Genomic DNA, 18,715 nt, shown 5'->3' with positions numbered 1-18,715 from the left:
TTGGGGAAAAAAAACAGTAAAAGGGAATATTATTTGAAAGGGGAGAAATTACAACATGCTGAGGTGCAGAGGGACCTGGGGATCCTTGTGCATGAATCTCAAAAAGTTAGTTTGCAGGTGCAGCAGGTAATCAGGAAGGCGAATGGAATGTTGGCCTTCATTGCGAGAGGGATGGAGTACAAAAGCAGGGAGGTCCTTCTGCAACTGTATAGGTTATTGGTGAGGCCGCACCTGGAGTATTGAGTGCAGTTTAGGTCACCTTACTTAAGGAAGGATATACTAGCTTTGGAGGGGGTACAGAGACAGAGGCTGATTCCAGAGCTGAGGGGGTTACCTTATGATGATAGATTGAGTAGACTGGGTCTTTACTCGTTGGAGTTCAGAAGGATGAGGGGTGATCTTTTAGAAACATTTAAAATAATGAAAGAGATAGACAAGATAGAGGCGGTGAGGTTGTTTCCACTTGTCGGGGAGACTAGAACTAGAGGGCACAGCCTCAAAATACGGGGAGCCAATTTAAAACCGAGTTGAGAAGGAATTTCTTCTCCCAGAGGGTTGTGAATCTGTGGAATTCTCTGCCCAAGGAAGCAGTTGAGGCTAGCTTATTGAATGTATTCAAGTCACAGATAGATAGATTTTTAACCAATAAGGGAATTGAGGGTTATGGGGAGCGGGCGGGTAAGTGGAGCTGAGTCCACGGCCAGATCAGCCATGATCTTGTTGAATGGCGGAGCAGGCTCGAGGGGCTAGATGGCCCACTCCTGTTCCTAATTCTTATGCTCTTATGTTCTTATGTCAATTGCTTAACAGCTTGAACTTCTGGGCCGACCAGAAATGTCTGTGTTTTATCAATTGTTAAAAAAGCTGCTTCCTTAGAAAGAACCTGATCTATCATCATCATCTTTCAATGTTATTACTCCTTGTGGAGTATAAATCTTCTACTACTTTTTGCCATTGACTCTGTTTTGGACAACCACTTCCAACTGATCCCATGTGTCGTACGCTCTTTTTACTTTAGCGCCCACAGTTCTGTGGCCACTGTTTTTTGGTCTGCCTAGTTTTTTTTATTCTGTGGGGATTCTATTTGATCAACAGTTATTTATTGTGACATAGGTTTGGGGTTTTCTAAGGGTATGTCCAATCCAATTTCCGTCTTATTTGCAACTCTATTCTATCCTGTTCAGCTCTTTCCCACAGTTCCACATTCTTGATGCTCTCTGGTCAGCGAATCCCCAAGGTTGTTTATAGACATTTATTGACAAATATCTGTAATTTGTTTGTCATGGTCTTTGTTTCGCTCCGCGTTTCTGCTCTGTACAAAAGCATTGATTTGACATTGGTGTGAAAAATGCAAAGTTTCATCTTAAGAGTTTAAGTTTAGGACATCCAAATTTGCTGATATATAGCTTGGATTTTTTAAAGTACCAAATTCTTTACACTTTGTTTCTGGTTTTTAAGTTAATTATTTATTCATTGCCAATATTTACCTATTTTGTGAATCTTTATCTCAGCCTTTAATTGTTAATTGAGATCATTATCACTGTTCGATTGCTGTAGCTTGCATAATATTCTGTTGCACCATAATAAAACTTTGTGATATATCATATAATTGCTGTTGTATCAGCACTGTTCTAACAAAAGGTTATAATTTGGAATGTGACTATTCAGTGACTCTTAGATTCCAGCAACAAAATTCCATCCCTAACGTTTGTGCAGTTCCTGAACTGGGATCAAATGCTTTTGTTTCTGTCGATAATGAAGTGTATACTTTCCTGCTATAGTCTATGAAGCACTCTGTGGATTCCATTTGCTATGTATCTCGCCCTTGATATTGCACAGAATCAACTTTATGAACTTTTTAATGTCAACAAATGAGCAGCAAAAACAGCCATTTTCACAAGGAAACAGACAACTCTTGTTTCTGAGTTGTGGCTTTGGCATGGTTGTGAAACAAAACATGCTGAGCTTGATAGTGCGACTTTCCTGTTTTTCAGTGAGAAACGGTACTTTGTGTTAAAATTTTACTTCGGTGTTTTTTGGAAAAGTTGTGTAGCAGGAAACCAAGGGGAAATCATTAATGACAACCAGTGTGCGCATCCAAATATTATTGGATGAAAAATGTCAGTAAGTAGCAGTTTACTACAAAATAAATCACTGAATGACCTCAGCGCGGCATGACTCACATGTGCAAAAGAGGTAAACTTTTCCACATTTGTCAAACTTAGTGTAAATAAAAAAAAAATAAAGACTTGCATTTAGTTCTACCAGTGGGCCCTGGAAGAAGTAAATTACAGCTCGAATAATCACTCCCTATTGAAAATCAAAATAACGAGGAGCTTTCTTATATTCTGTTGAATATATCATGCCACAAACATAGCATAAGCTGTTCGAGTTTTTCAGGCAGCAGAGGTTGTTGCCTCGGTCACCTGTGCATGAATCCAGTGCTGCACAAAATTATAGGGGCCGAAATAAGGCCCGCATCGAGTGGCCGCCGTGTTGCAGTCCAATGGCCATCCCGACCTAAATTCAGCTTGGGGATTTTTCGGCCTGTCCCCACTTCCACCCCGCTGCTGCCAACCGCCGCAAGCGCGTCATCAAAGCACGCACACTGATGTCCCGTACCTCTAGCATACTCCGCCCCAAATTTACCTGGCAAAATCATTTTTCTGTCGGCGCATCTTATCCTGTGTATGTGCGGCCTTGCAGCACGACGGCCCTTTAAGAGGAGGGCACACTGCTGCGGCTGTCATCTTTTTATTTTTGCCGGCCGACTTTCCGATCGGCTGGCCAATTATTGCCCAAAATTGGTAGTGACAGCGGCAGAGACTCGATCCCGCCCCAACTTCCGCCCCTCAGGAGGACTTAATGCCGCATTTCCACCCCCATAATGACTGACTTCCAGTCCGACACTAAAAAAAATTCTAAGTGCAGAAAATCGCTCGGAAGGCCGCCTCATCACACCCGGCGATAAAACTAGGTAAAAAATCGTAGGTGCGATAGCTTTCTGGCATGCCTGAATTTCGGCCACACAGAGTTAAAGCCAAATATTTTTCTCTGCTTATTAGTTCCAATGATTCCGGAAACATGTTTACATGCTAATGAATTCATCAACAGAGAAAAATCAGCAAAAGCATACAAGAATAAATGTCTTGAAGGCTCTATGTCATCATTTGAAATAGTTGGCTAACCAGCCATCTTCCTGACATGGTGGCCTAGAAATGAGCCTGTGCAGCACCTGTTTTTCAGGCACGAAACGGCCATCTAATCCTCCAATTTGGTGAGCAGGAAGCACACACTCGTTACGAGCCGGAGAATAGCCATCTGCCATGTTGGTAAATGCCAAATAATTGATGTGCAATGCCCACGTCTGAAACAGGCATTCAGCCCTTTGCATGTGCAAATAACGCCTGCTTGAGGCCCCCAGCACAAGATTGGTTTGGCCTGAGGGAATATAAGGGTAGCCTCAGGCCTCATTGTTCAGGCGTACGAATCATGAGTGGGCCTGAATTTCTCGGCCCATGTATAGTGCGACAATGTAAGTGCCCATGCATGGTAGGTGACATGATATCACTATGGCTTTATGATAAAATGATGCTCTGTTTCCAAATTCAGATTTACCAACTGGAAGACGGTCAATAGATTACAGGCAATGTTTTAACCCTAGATCACTGGATATCATTGTAAATTAATTAATCCATTTTTTTCACTTACGTTTGCAGGCCAGCTACCAGCGCAGCTGTTCTTTATCGCCTTTGCATTGTGAAGTGGGAGACTTATACTCCAAACAGGGCCCCATTAGTCTTGGGAACAGGAATTTGAAGAATGACGTCAATCTGCCACTTAACGGAGATTTTACTGGTAGGTTTATGCCAAATATGTGGGCATATGTTTACTAAACTGTCAATCACTAGCATTACAGTGTGTGAGCTGGAAAATGTTTTGGGTTGGATTTTCTCGGGTCCCACCTGGCACACTGGAGTTTTAATTCCACAGCTTTGGTGCGACGTCAGGGGCGGGTTCACTGCCCTGAAGTCAGCCTGATTGACAGGCTGGCTTCCATTTGTGCGGGGAACTCGGACAAGGAGGCCACAGCAACAAATAAGTGCTGGGCCCGGGATTTGGGGGGGGGTCCAATCTGCTGGAGGAGTGGAGGGTGGTTCCAGGCCTTGGGGGGGCGGGGCGGAGTCCGATCCCTGTCCCCGGGGTGGGAGGGAGTTGCAATTCATGGGGTGGGGAACTGATCCCAGACCCAGGCGCCGAATCACGATTGGAGGGGCGGAGGGAGTGGGGGTGTTGTCCGGTCCCTATGAAGGGTCGGATCCCCGACCATGGGGAGGGCCAGGCTGATGGCGGGGAAGCTTGGGGACCGGGCCACCAGGAATCCCGAGTCCTGGGATCCCCGGCCGCCTGCAGTAACACCTGCAAAGCAGATTAAAGCAGAGGCTTCAGGCCGCATTATAATATTTAAATTGCCAACCTGCCTCCTGGCAGCGGGTTGACACACCGCCACCCTGTCCCACCTGAGTAAAAGGTGAAGTGCGCGGGTTGGGATTGGGGTTTACATTTTTTCAACTTTCACTTCCAAGCCTCCAACTCATTCATTCATACCTCTGAAAATTCTGGCCTTTGTGTTTGTTTTTTAACATCTAAATAGTTTTTACTTGTAATGCATGCCTTTATTTTGAAAAATATGGCTGGTATATATATTTTATCAATGACTTGGATGGAGGAATAAAATGTATCCCAAATAAAAAAAGAAAATGCTAAAAATACTCAGCAGTTGAGGTAGTATCTATAGAGAGAGAAATGAAGTTAGGGTTTCAGGTCGATGCCCTTTCATCAGTTGTATATGAAAGTTGCGGATGACACTAGTTCGCAAGGCATAGTAAGTAGTGCAGAAAGGGAGCAGGAGCTTACAGAGGGATAGATTAAGTGAGTGGGCAGAACTATGGCAAATGGAGTTCAATGAGGGGAAGTGTGATGTCAACACTTTGGATCCAAGAAAGACAAATCAGAGTATTTTCTAAATGATTAGAAACTAGGAACTGTGGAGGAGCAAAAAGATTTGGATGTCCACGTATCCAAATCACGAAAAGATAGTGGACAGATACAAAAAGCAACCAAAAAGGAATGTTCATAGAATCATAGACTAGTACAGCACAGAAAGGAGGCCATTCGGTCCATCGAGTCTATTGTGTCTGTAAGCACTCTAGTAATGACTCCATGAGGCAGGGTATTATACTTGAACTGTGGTGACCTTAGTCCATTTGTTACAGCTCCTGAGTGAGGGTACAGCATGGTGAGCTCCCTTTTATACCTGGTTACCTGTCGTGTACAGGTGACCCCTCTGGTGGTACAAGCATAGTGTATAGTGTGTGAAGGTACATCCAGTAGTCTTATGTATCTGTACATTGAGTGTATAGGGAGTATACTTATATTATACATACACATCACTCTCCCCTAAGTCTTGTGTCATTGGCCTTTGCATTGTGTGCTCTGGCCCTAGACTTGAGTGCCCAAAGCCCTTGCGCCTTGTCTATGCTTTGGCTTGGCTCTCTCCCAGTTGACCCCCAAGTCCTTTTTGCCGCAACATGGGAAATTGTCAGCAGTGGACGGTTTGAGGTTGCAGTGGGGGTTGAGTGGGTTCTGGGTGTGATCCATGTGTGTCCATGGCTACATACATCCATTTCCTCCCCCCCCCCCCCCATACATAGACCATGTGTGTGGCTCAACACCTGCATGTGCATACATGTACAGACAGAAAGAACAAAAAATACATAGGATTAATTACATCATTGTTTGGGTTTTGCAGTAGTGGAAGAAGTACATTTTACAGGTAAGGTACATACATGGTATCACAATCTTGCCCCTGGGGTTGTGTAGGTGCAGGTGGGTGAGGACGCTAGTTCCAGAGTGACCGGACTGTGTCCAGGTTGTCTGATGGCGGTGCTGCAGCCCCTGCCAGCTGGGTGGGCTCGGATCGCTCACCTGGCTGAGTCTCAGGGCCTTTGCTGTTGGCTAGTGGTGGGCAGAGCCACAGGAGTGTGTGGCCTCCCTGTCCTACTTTGAGGGCTTTGGTGTCTCTTTGCTGCCCTTCTGCAATAGTGGGAGCCTGGTCATCCCAGGTCCCATTGGGAGAGCTGGAGGGTGCTAGCTTCTTGCTCCCGGTACTGACCCTGGTGGCCAGAGAGGTAGAGCCGATCAGGAGCAGGGTACTGGTAGTGGTGCCTTTGCTGATCGCTGGCCCTGCAGCTGGTATGCTCCCTCTGTGTGTGGCCACGCTCCCTGGGGCATGACATTGGTCCCGGAGGTGCAGGCTACATGGTCGGGTAGCCCGCTGGACCTGGGTGCTTCTGACGGGAGGTTGCCCATGGTTTTGTCGGCATGCATGTAGAACCTGGCATCGCACATCATAACTTCATTTACTCTCACAATACATTGGTTCCGACCGCAATTGCCTGACTTAGCATGGTTAGTTACATTTACATACTTGAATTTATCAATGACATCTCTTACATATGTATCACTGACATCGCTGTATAAAGAGTGGAACTGTCCCTTTAATTGTGGGTTGCCGGTCTCCTTTAAGCGGGCCTTGCAATCTTTACCCCAATCCGGTTCGCTGCTCGGCATCACGTGTTGCTGCATCAACGCTGCCCCTCATGGTCTGGCCACAGACATCTTTACTTCAGGCGCTTCACCGCATGGTTCGGGCGCCATCTTCTTTCTCTCCACGAAGTAGGCTGCGGTGACCCTTTTCTCCCCAGGTTCTGCCATAGAAGCAGGGAAGTTGCCTTCTGCGCCGATTTTCTTCCTCTAGTGTCCTACCACTGGACTCTGGAAGGTGAGGTCGGGTCGTTTCGGCTGGATCATCTCGCAGTTGGGTTGTGCGGTCTGTGTCGTCTCCACGTAGTCGAGTTGAGCAGCTGGTTTCTCAGGTGCTGTGCTGGATCCAACTTCGGGGCCATGGAGGAAGTCGATCGCCGGAGGCTGGAGGTTATCCCAGCTCCAACGGATCTTTTACATCCATCTTCTTCCTAGCAGCGTTGGACCATCACCAGCAACGATCCACAAAGCTAACTTGTGCATTGCGCCATCCAGGGACACCTGGACATCCACGCTGCCAACGACTGGGATGGTGTCGTTTGTGTTGGTGAGCAACTTCATTTGGATCGGGATAATTTTAGGTCGTTCAACTGGATTGTCCTAGGATTTCTCAAAGGCCGCCTGATACATCAGTGACTGGCTCGCCCCTGTGTCCACCTCCATCGTGACTGGAACATCGTTGATTTCGACTTCCATTTTCAATGGAAAACTCTCGGTGGTGCAGGTAAACACTCAGTACACCTCATCGTGGGGCTGAGCTGCCTCATGGACTCTCTCTTCATCGTCGCTGGAGTCCGGATGATCAGCCAACTCTTCATCGACTCGGTGAGTACAATTTCTCTTGCACATTCGCTGGAGGTGGCCCTTCGTGTTACAGCCTTTGCATGTATAGTCTTTGTAGCGACACTGGTGGGCCCTGTGATTTCCTCCACAGCGCCAGCATGGGGTTAGCTGGTTGGCCCCATGTGGCGGACTCAGGTTATGGGACTCGGGGTTCTGTTCGCTCTTCCATGAGAGAGCGACTGCTTGCAGCAGCCTTGCCTCTAAAAGGCGTCAGTCGGTTCACAGTACTTGCCGAGTTAGAGTCCTGGGGGTGAGTCATCCACTTGGAATCGCAGGCTGAGATCATTGACGCCTGGCTCACGTTAATTGCCTTCTGCAGGGTGACCGTGGTGTCTGCAGAGACCTGTCTGTGGAGAAAGCCCTCGTGGCCGAATCCAATAACGAAGATGTCCCGCAACGCTTCAGTAGGTGGTCGCCGAAATCACACAGTGCAGCCAATCGTCTGAGGTCTGCAGCATATTTTACGATTTCTTGGCCTTTGGGCCGCCCGTGGGTGTAGAATCGGTGCCTAGCTGTGAGGATGCTCTCTTTAGGTTTGAGCTGTTCCTGTATTGTCATTATGAGCTCCGCATATGTTTTGGTTTCCCAATCTTCCCCATCGGTGAATTGTTGAAACGTGCCAAGGTTAGCCATTTTCGTGTGGAAATTTGTAATCTCGTCGCCAGTTATTGTGTCTCTAAGCACTCTAGTAATGGCTCCACAAGGCAGGGTATTGTACTTCAACCTGTGGTGACCTTAGTCCATTTATTACAGCTCCTGAGTGAGGATACAGCATGGTGAGTTCCCTTTTATACCTGGTTCCCTGACGTGTACAGGTGACCCCTAGGTCTCCACCAGTTGCACCCTCTGGTGGTACAAGCATAGTGTATACGATGTGAATATATATCCAGTAGTCTTATGTAACTGTACATTGAGTATACTTACATTATACATACACAACAGAGTCTGTGTTGGCTCTTTCGAAGAACAATCCAGTTAGTCCCACTCCCCCACTCTTTCCTATATCCCTGCAAATCTTTCTCCTTCAAGTATTTATCCAATTCCCTTTTGAAAGCCGCTATTGAAACTATCCACCACCCTATCTGGCAGTGCATTCCAAATCCTAACCACTTGTTGCGTAAAAAGGTTTTTCCTCATGTCACTCTGGTTCTTTTGCCAATCACCTTAAATCTGTGCCCTCTGTTTAGTGACCCTTCAGCCATTTGAAACAGCTTATTATTAACTCTATCTAAACCCTTCATGATTTTAAACACCTCTATCAAATCACCTCTTAGCCTTGTCTGCTCTAAGGAGAACAACCCCAGTCTATCCATGCAACTGTAATCCCTCATCCCCAGAACCATTCTAGTAAATCTCTTCTGTAACCTTCTCCAGAGCCTTCACATCCTTTCTAAAGTGTGGTGCCCAGAATTGGACACAAAACTCCAGCTGGGGCCGAACTAGTATTTTGTCGAAGTTTAGCATAACTTCCTGGCTTTTGTACTATATGGGGGGAAAATTACCCTTTTTTATAGCCCCATTAGCGCCTCTGTGGGGTGCTAATGGGGTACAACGAGGGTATCGCCTGGAGGGTTGGGCGGGGGGGGGGGGCGTTATGTCGATAGCGCACGACCAATGATTTGCACCCCAGGCCAGTGCACGCACGGTGAGACGTTATCACCGCCCGGCGCCAACCCTTCACCGCTTGGCGCTGACCTTTTTTGTGCCCCGTGGGGGTAATTGCACCGTGGGAGTGAGGTCGGCACTGGGCGGTGCCCCCGACAGTTTTGTGGGACGTGAAGCTGCCGGTGGCTGGGCGGTGCGGCCGCCTTTAGAGAGGAGGGTATGCCGCCGTGGCTGCTATTTTGTTTTAATTGTCGGTCGACTCCTGAGTTAGCCCGATAAAGGTGGCCGCCGATTCGGCCGGACCGCCAACAGGCAGCCTGACACCTCTTCTTGGCTGCCGGGCAGTTGGCCCGGCTGAACCTCTCCATGATAGCCCAGTGGGCGCGACGGGGGCCTCATCATGTCTCGCAGCATCCCTCCCCTTTAAGTGAAGGGGAGGGATGTTGCGACACGTCAGCGCCATGCAGCACGTCCGCGTCACGCTGATGGAATCCGCCTCGCTCCCGCCCCGCTACTGCCTTGAACAGTGCCAGGGATCACCAGGAGGCTTTTAAAAAAAACGAAGAGCTGAATTGCTCAACTCTTCCTCCCCATGGTAATAATTCGAATTATCCGCCCGAAACAAGGCGGAGGGCAATTTCGCCGCCTATGCCTCTACTTATAAAGCCCAGGCTCCCATATGCTTTATTAACTGCTTTGTTAACCTGTCCTGCCACCTTCAGAGGTTTGTGTACAAATACCCCGGGTCTCTCTGTTCTTGCACCCCCTTTAAAGTTGTACCATTTAGTCTGTATGGTCTCTCCTCATTCTTCCGACCAAAATGTATCACCTCACACATCTCTTTGTTGAATTTAATTTGCCACGTGTCCACCCATCCCACCAGCCTGTCTATGTCCTCCTGAAGTCTGTTACCGTCTCTCACAATGTTTACTACATTTTCAAGTTGCGTGTCACCTGCAAATTTCTAAATTATGCCCTGTACCCCCAAGTCCAAGTCATTAATGTATATCAAAAATAGCAGTGGTCCTAGTATTGAATCCTGGGGAACACTCCTTCCAGTCTGAGTCTCCAGCCATTCACCACAACTCTCTATTTTCTATCCCTTAGCCAATATTATATCCATGCTGCTCCTGTCCCTTTTATTCCATCGGCTTCAATTTTGCTAACAAGCCTACTATGTGATACTTTATCAAATGGCTTTTGAAAGTCCATATACATAACATCAACTGCACTGCTCTCATCCACCCTCTCTGATACCTCATCAAAAAACTCAGTCAGGTTAGTCAAACATGATTTGCCCTCAACAAATCCATGCTGCCTCTCCTTTATTAGTCCATGCTTGTCCAAATGGCTGTTAATTTTCTCCCAGATTATTGTTCCTTTCCCGCCACCAACATAGAAGTGACTGGCCTGTAATGATCAGGTTTATCCTTTTTTTGAACAAGTGTGTAACATTTGCAATCTTCCAGTCCTCTGGTACTACCCCTGTAACTAAGGAGGATTGGAGAATTGCAGACAGCACCTCCGCAATGTCTACCCTTGCTTCCCTCAGCAACTTAGGATGCATCCCATCTGGACCGGATGAATTCACTTTAAGTACTGCCAGCACTTTTAGTATCTCCTCTGTATCTGTTTTTATCTTATCCATTATCCTGACAACCTCCTCGGTTACCATAGCTTTGGCAAAGTCCTCCTCCTTGGTAAACGCCGATGCAAAGTAATCATTTAGTACCTCAGTCATACCTTTTGCCTCCTCCAGTAGGTCTCCATTTTGTTCCCTAATTGGCCCCACCACTCCTCGGGCAGCCCTTTTACTGTTAATATGCCTATTGAGGATCTTTGGATTCCCTTTTTTGTTAGCCGCCAATTTATTCTCGTACTGTCTCTTTGGCGCTCTTATTTCCTTTTTCATTTCTCCTCTGTACTTTTTATATTCAGCCTGATTCTGCTTTGTATTATCAAGCTGACATCTGTCATTTGCCCCCTTTTTCTGCTTCACTCTAACTCCTTCGTCATCCAGGGAGCTCTAGCTTTGCTTGCCCTCCCTTTTCCTTCTTATGGGATTGTACCCAGACTGTACTCGAACCATCTCCTCTTTATAGGCCACCCATTGCTCCATTACATTTCTGCCTGCCAGTCTTTGACTCCAATTTACCTGAGCCAGATCCCTCCTCAATTTGCTGAAATTAGCCCTCCTCCAGTTAAGTGTTTTTATTCTAGATTGCTCCTTGTCTTTCTCCATAACTAATTTAAACTTTGATACTATGATCACTATTCACGAGATGATCTCCCACTGTGACATTCTCCACTTGACCCACTTCATTCCCCAGGACTAGATTCAGCAATGCCTCCTTCCTCATTGGGCAGGAAACATACTGATCAAGAAAATACTCTTGAATACACATCAAAAATTCCTCCCCTTCTCTGCTCTTAACACAATCAATATCTTATTCAATATTGGGGTTGTTTAAGTCTCTTATTATCACCACTCAATGGGCCCAAATGTCCCCACCCACTTAGAACGGCGTATTTACCATGATACGCCGATTTTGTGGGGGAAAAAACGCGTCGAAAAATGACCGTCCTAATTTGGCCGCTCCTGGATCTTTGTGGTCCCGTGGCGTGGCGCTGCAAAACCTGCGGGGGGGCGGCGCTTGGGCCGCGCTTGCTCAGCGCAGATGACAGAGGGGCGGGGCGGGGCTTGGGCCCAGCATGTCCTCGAGTGCCGGCAGGGGGACGCATAACCGTTTGAGCGTACGCGCATGCGCAATGCGCGTTAAAACGTGCGCGCATGGGGCAGCAACCGTGGCAATCGGCCATTTAAAGGGAGAGCGTCCTCAGTGCCTCAGCAACATTGGCAATGGGCCATATTTCAAGGTAAGGTGTGAGTAGTGATTTTTGGATGGCTGAGGGAGTGGAAAGGAGTGCTGCATAGGTGCATGAAAGGCCAGGACTGTGTGTTTTCAAGATTACCTGAGTGTAAATCTAATGACGCAAGAGTGTGCAACAAGAACGAAGAATTTCTTGCATGAGGAAGTGGGGAAACTAGTCACTGTCATTGAGAACAGATGGCAGGAGCTGGATATCAGTAAGAGTGATCCCACAAAAGTGCCATCCAAAGAAATGAGGGGACGCTGGAACCTAGTTGCAGAAGAATACTCCGCAGGGTGAATACCACAAAATCTGGAAGCCAGTGTAAAAAGAAATGGCAGGACGTTGGTCAAGTCGTGAGTGTAAGTAATATCTTCATTTTTAAATGGAATTTCAATTGTAACTGTGACCATCTGTATATGCCCCACCCATCAGAAGCACACCATGTGTCAAAAGTTATATTTTCATCTTTGCAGAAGAAATTGGCCCACAACTAAAGGGGAAGAATTAGAACAGGAGGAGGGCCACCAAATCTGCACCAACTAACACCCCTGGAACAGAGGGTCGCTGCCTTGCTGAGTCGCACCTGCAGAAAAAGAATCAGCTCTGCACAAGCTGGGCTCACACGCGAGGGTAAGGTCAATCATGAAAATGCATCGTCGCCCTTCAAATCAACCTGCTGACTGGCCTGCCACACTTGAGACTACTCATGCCACCCATCCTGCCCCTCCTGTGTTGCTAACCATTTGACTGTTCTGTTGTATTTTGCAGAACAAGAAGACAATCCTGAACATCCTGAAGATCCACAAGAAGATCCAGATACGTGCGCTCCAGACCAAGGCGGGTGGGGGAAAGACGGGTGCATGGATATGTGTTCACGGGAGAATGCTGATCGTGATATGGATCAGTCCATAGTACAGAGCATCACTTTTCCAGACACCTCCATGAGCTCTGCTACGACATTCCATGGTTTCACACCTTCCAAGGTTGTGGGTCCCAGTGGCAGTGGTGGAATGCAGCTTGGAACACCCAGTGCCCCACCGTCCCAGCCTCCGTCTCGCACTGGAGGGGTGCTGCTAGGCAGATCCACGGTGAGGGGAAGGAGAAACCGACAAGGCTTTCATCAGATGTTCATCAGGTTAAGTCATTGGGTGAGGAGACCAATGTCCTTACCCGATCACTCGTGCCACCGTCAGTGGGGTGCATGATGAGGTAGCGGCACTGTCGGGAGAAATATCAGCACTGAGACGTTAACTGAGGGCGGGCATGTCAGAGGAAGTGCAAACGATGGCAGAGGCCATGAGGGAGCTAGCTGCTGCAATAAGGGTACACAGCCCGGACAATCAAATGCCACTCCCACTGCAACTCCCGCACCAGCCTCTGTTGAGACCCAAGCCGGGCCCCCAACGCCCCACCCCCCCCACCACCATTACCGCCCCTATGAAGAAGTGCACATTACCCGAGATGTGGGTGAGAGATGGGTGCAGTCTTTCTTTGCTGTTGTTGTTGTTGTTGTTGAAGTGCATTGTAAACTTTCGAATAAAAGATATTTTGCATTAAAACTGAATCATGTTCCATTAGCACCATACAACATTTAGGAACAACTGTAAAAACTAAACATCCCTCACCCCTACAGTCATGCATGCCTGCCGCCCCTAGCGCTGGCCGAAGGGCGGCAGGCATGCATTCTGCAGTTGGCAAGGTAGGACTGCTCTATTTTCAGTAGCTGATTTATCTTTCATTTATTTTTGATGATATTGTGAAGATGTTGTGCTGAAGATGTTGTGAAGTTGTGCTGATGTTGTGAAGGTGTTTAGTGCTTTAGAATCCTCTAACTCACTCCGCCCCCCTCCCCCCCCATCTCTGGCTACCTGCACTGATTTCTTAAATGTAGTTAAGGTTTTTCTGTGCCTACAAAAGTGGCCACATACACTGGCCTAAGTTAGTTTGGAGTAACTTTTAGCTGGCCAAATTTGCTTCGATGGCCAAAACAAGTGTAAGTGGCTGGTAAAATGCTCCTTTTTGGAGAAAAAATACTAAACTTAAAAAAAAAACCTAACTGAATTGCACTGGAGCAAATTAAATGGGGAAATTTGCAATTTTTAAGTCACTTAAAAAAAAAAGCTACTTGCTCCAAAAAAAGCAGGGCAACTCCTTGGAAAATTTTGCATCTCTCTATAGTTCTTGCATCTCTCAGTAATTTCTTTGCAAATTCCCACCATTTGGTGGCCTATAAAATACACCTTGTAGCGTAATGCCTCTTTATTATTTCTTAACCTGTTAGCCTCTCTGTCAAAGAGGCCGGGATATAAAAGGGAGGAATTTATGATTCGGTTGCATAGAGCCTTGGCCAGATCCCATCTGGAGTACTGCGTTCAGTTCTAGGCACTGCATCTCAGAAAAGATATATTGGCCTTGGAGGGAGTGCAACGAAGATTCACCTGAATGATATTGGGGCTAAAAGCTTTAAATTATGAGGACAGGTTGCATCAACTTGACTTGTATTCCCTTGGGCAGAGAAGATTGAGAGGTGATCTTATTGAGGTGTTTAAAATTATAAAAAGATTCAATAGGGTAGATAAAGAAAAAATATTTACTCTAGTTGGGGAATCCAGAACAAGGGGCATAATCTTAAAATTAGAGCCAGGCATTCAGTAGAAACCTAGAACTCTCTTCCCCTAAAAGGCTGTGGATGCTGGGTTAATTGAAACTTTCATGACTGAGATCGATAGATCTTTGTTATGTAAGGGTATTAAGAGATATGGAGCAAGGGCGGGTAAATGAGGTTGAGGTACAGATCAGCCATGAGCAGAAGTGGTAATACACAGAATTAGAAGAAAGCCTTATCTCTGTTCTTTCCTTCCTGCATTGGAGATAACTTTATAGAGTATCGTCCAATGCCTTGGAATTCAGAATTGTAACTGATGCCAGTCCTTCCTTCAATTTTTGATTATTCAATTTTCCATTATCCTTGTGATGCTGCATATTATTACCCTTATACTTTTATTGTGACAAGTAATCTATGGTTTACATGAAGTTGGCCTCGGACTGATCGATTTGACGATGATCAGTCCTCTACAAGATCATCATTAATATAGCACCAAAAGAGGTGCTAGGACTTGAGCTGCACCTGAAAATTCCTAAGCCAACTAAAACATGTGCAAAGTACACACCCTTTTTTCCAGCCTGTGGAACTGTCAACCAGACATTGCCATCGAATGGACCTCTGCCAATATTTGCAGAAGTGCAAATGCAGTTAGAAGTTACTTGCAACACTAGGGTTGATGGTGTGTTCATGTTTTACTATTGAATAGAAAGTAATTGTCTTTTTAAATGAAAGGACAAAAATGCAGAAATAAACTTGAAAAAGAACAGATAATGTTACATAAAAACAGAAAATGTTGGAAATATTCAGCAGGTCGGGCAATATCTGTGGAGAGAGAAAGGTCATTGATCTGATACGTTAACTGTTTCACTCTCCACAGATGTTGCCTGACCTGCTGAGTATTTCCAGCATTTTCTATTTTTATTTCAGATTTCCAGCATCTGCAGTATTTTGCTTTTGAGATAATGTTATAATCGGTTTCTTTATTTCTAGTTGTGGGCAGATCAGTGGTGATTCACAATCAAGAGTCTAGTAAAACCTTAATGGACTGTGCTAACATTGTCGCTGACTTTCCAGTGAAAACACTTGTTTTTCCAAATGTGCGCTCATTCAGCAGGTAAGCATTGGACTAAAATGGAAAGTTAGGGGTTGGTTACATAGTATAGTATTTACAGCACAGTAACAGGCCATTTGGCCCAACAGGTCCATGCCAGTGTTTAAGCTCCACACGAGCTCACTCCCACCCTTCTTCTGCTCACCCAATCAACATATCCTTCTATTCCTTTCTCCTTCATGTGTTTATCTAGATTCCCCTTAAATGTATCGATGCTACTCGCCTCAACTACTCCTTGTAGTAGAGAGTTCTGTATTCTTACCACTCTCTGGATAAAAAGGTTTCTCCTGAATTCCCTATTGTGTTTATTAGTGACTAGCTTACATTTATGGCCACTAGTTCTGGTCTCCCCGACAAGTGGGAACATCCTCTCTACGTGTACCCCACCAAACCTTTCATAACCTTAAAGGCCTCTATCAGGCCACTCCTCAATCTTCATCTTTTCCAAAGTAAAGAACCCCAGCCTGTTCAATATTTCCTGATAGGTATAAACTCCCAGTTCTGGTATTATTCTAGTAAATCACTTTTGCACCTTCTCCAGCACCTCGACATCCCTTTTATAATATCGAGACTAGAAGTAATCACAGTACTCCAAGTGTGGTCTAACTAAGCTTCTTTAAAAATTTAACATAACCGCTCTGCTTTTCAATTCAAGTCTAGAAATGAACCCCAGTGTTTTGTTTGCTTTTTTATGGCCTTATGTGTCGCTACTTTAGGTAACTTGTGTATCTGTATCCCCAGATACCTCTGCCCCTCTACCCCATTTAGACACTTATTTTTCAAGGAGTATGTGGCCTTCTTATTTTCCTTATAAAATGTACAACCTCACATTTATCTATATTGAAGTTCATTTGCCAATTACAGCCCAGTCACAGTCCTCCTCTATATTAACTACACCACTCAAATTTGGTATCATCCAGAAATTTTAAAATTGTACTTCCAATTCCTGAGTCCAAATCATTTATGTAAATGGTGAACAACAGTGATCCCAGCACTGATCCTTTTGGAACACCACTTCCCACTTTTTGCCAGTGTGAGTAACGACCTTTAACCCTTACTCTCTGTTTTCTGTTTTGTAGCCTGCTAACCATACTGCTACTTTTTCCCTGACTCAACATGTTCTGACCCTAGTCATGAGTCTACTATGCATACTTATTGAAAACCTTTTGGAAGTCCAAATATATTATGTCTACTGCGTTACCCTTATCTACTTTTTCTGTTACTTCTTCAAAGACTTCAATAAGTTTGGTCAAACATGACCTTCCCTGACTATTCTTTCTTATATTTTCAGTTTCTAGAAGTTTTTCCATTACATCTTTGAGTAAAAATTCCATTATCTTTCCTATCCCTGACATTAAGCTAATTGGTCTATAGTTCCTTGGACTTGTCTATCTCCCTTTTTAAATATAGGAATCACATTTAGCGGTCTGCCAGTCCTCTGGCACTATTCCCCTTTTCAATGAATTTTTATATATATATGTAATCATGCCTCTGCTATCTCTTCCCTAACTTCTTTTAATATGCGTGGATGCAATCCATCTGGGCCAGGGGTTTTATCCTCCCTAAGCTTGATTTGTTTATCAGTTATCTTCCCCCGCCCCCTCTATCTTAAATGTCTTTATATATTTTTTGATCTCTTCTAATGTCATAACTCAACTACATAACAAAGTAGTCAAGATATATTTAAAATTATAGGAGGAAAATGTGAATCTTACAATTATAAAATGAAATGAACAAAAGAAAGGTCTCACTCTACCTGTCATAGAGTGGCCACCTGATGATGCCTCTATTTTGCTACTAGACCTTTGTGTCCACTCTCTTTCCCTCTCCTTTTCAGACACTGACTGTGCTTCAGTTCCACGTTGGAACTCTCACTGCTGCTTCAAGCCCAAACTTGGAGCCTTTGATGGAACAGGTGGCAGCCTACTGTATTTCACTAGATTTCCTTTTTTGTAAGCAGATAAAACAGTGGTAATTTGAAATAAAAACATAAAATTCTGGTAACCCTCAGTAGGTCCCATTTGTGGAGAGAGAAACAGAGTTAATATTTCAGGTGTTACCCTTTCATCAGAATTGCATAAATCAAAATAGTGGTAATTTGTCACTTTCATAATTTTCTTCCAATAAAAATCTAAGATACGATCCCTCACAGTTCATTATTAATGCTTTTAAGTGATTCCTCTCCACTGAATGACCCATCTTAGGAAAACTATTTTTTTAACCTGCTCATGAGTCCAATTGGCAGTTAGGTGGAGTCAATCCTCCTTCTGTTGCTGCCCCTCATACTCGAAAGGGAAGAGCCAGGTGAGGACCAGGAAGAGATGAAAAACAAGAAAAATAAGGTTACACATTGCACATACCCATAAAGAATGTGCTCCAAATTTCTTCCCCACCCCAATAAAAAAAACCTTAACATGAATGAAAACCATTTGTTGAACAGAAACAAGATGCTTTAGTTCCTTTATTCTAAAATAATGTTTTATTTTAATGGTACTTCTGCTTTCAATGGTTACTGCATGGTATAAATGTACTATATTGTACTTTCCCCAATTTCTATTCCTGATTTGTTTATAATAAAAGTAAAACTAAAAAAAAAATGGCAGAAATGGTACTAGGAAAGTAGCGACTGCACTCCATTAAGCTGTCAGATTGGCTTGGTTCCTGGAATAAATTCTAGTTAACATCAGGTGGAGGGGAGATTTGTGTTGCAGCAGATGGTGTTTCTGCCGCCATGCACACTTTTACAACATTGCTTTCATGTTCATTTTTAATGAAAATTTTATATAAAATTAAATATGCTTAACACCAGATGGTTTGGGAGATGGAATTGCTTCACAAGTTGTGTGCACAACAGTTTGCATTTTTATAGCGCCTATAACATAGAAAAACTTTCAAAGACGCTTCACAGAGGTGGAATCAGACAAAAAATGGATGGCATACAAAAGAAGGAGATATGAGGAAGTGGGTTTTAAAGAAGATCTTAAAGGAGGAAAGGGAGGTGGAGAGGCAGAAGGATTTAGGGAAGGAATTCCAGAGCATGAGGCCTACACAACTGAAGGGACGGCTGTCAA

General features: G+C 44.9%; 1 protein-coding gene across 1 annotated transcript in view; it reads left to right on the top strand.

The window, feature by feature from the left end:
• cusr (Copper-only SOD repeat protein) overlaps nucleotides 1-18,715 on the top strand; it is a 171,396-nt gene that overhangs the window by 128,785 nt on the left and 23,896 nt on the right. The window contains exons 6-7 of the mRNA XM_070876507.1: nucleotides 3,720-3,858; nucleotides 15,524-15,647. Of these exons, the coding sequence (XP_070732608.1) occupies nucleotides 3,720-3,858; nucleotides 15,524-15,647 (263 nt within the window). The remainder of the gene's footprint in view (nucleotides 1-3,719; nucleotides 3,859-15,523; nucleotides 15,648-18,715) is intronic.

Source organism: Pristiophorus japonicus, chromosome 3 (genome assembly GCF_044704955.1).
Source record: "Pristiophorus japonicus isolate sPriJap1 chromosome 3, sPriJap1.hap1, whole genome shotgun sequence".
NCBI classification, from domain to species: Eukaryota; Metazoa; Chordata; class Chondrichthyes; family Pristiophoridae; genus Pristiophorus; species Pristiophorus japonicus.
The sequence above is the reverse complement of the archived record's forward strand: the minus strand, read 5'-3'. Positions and strand labels throughout refer to the sequence as shown.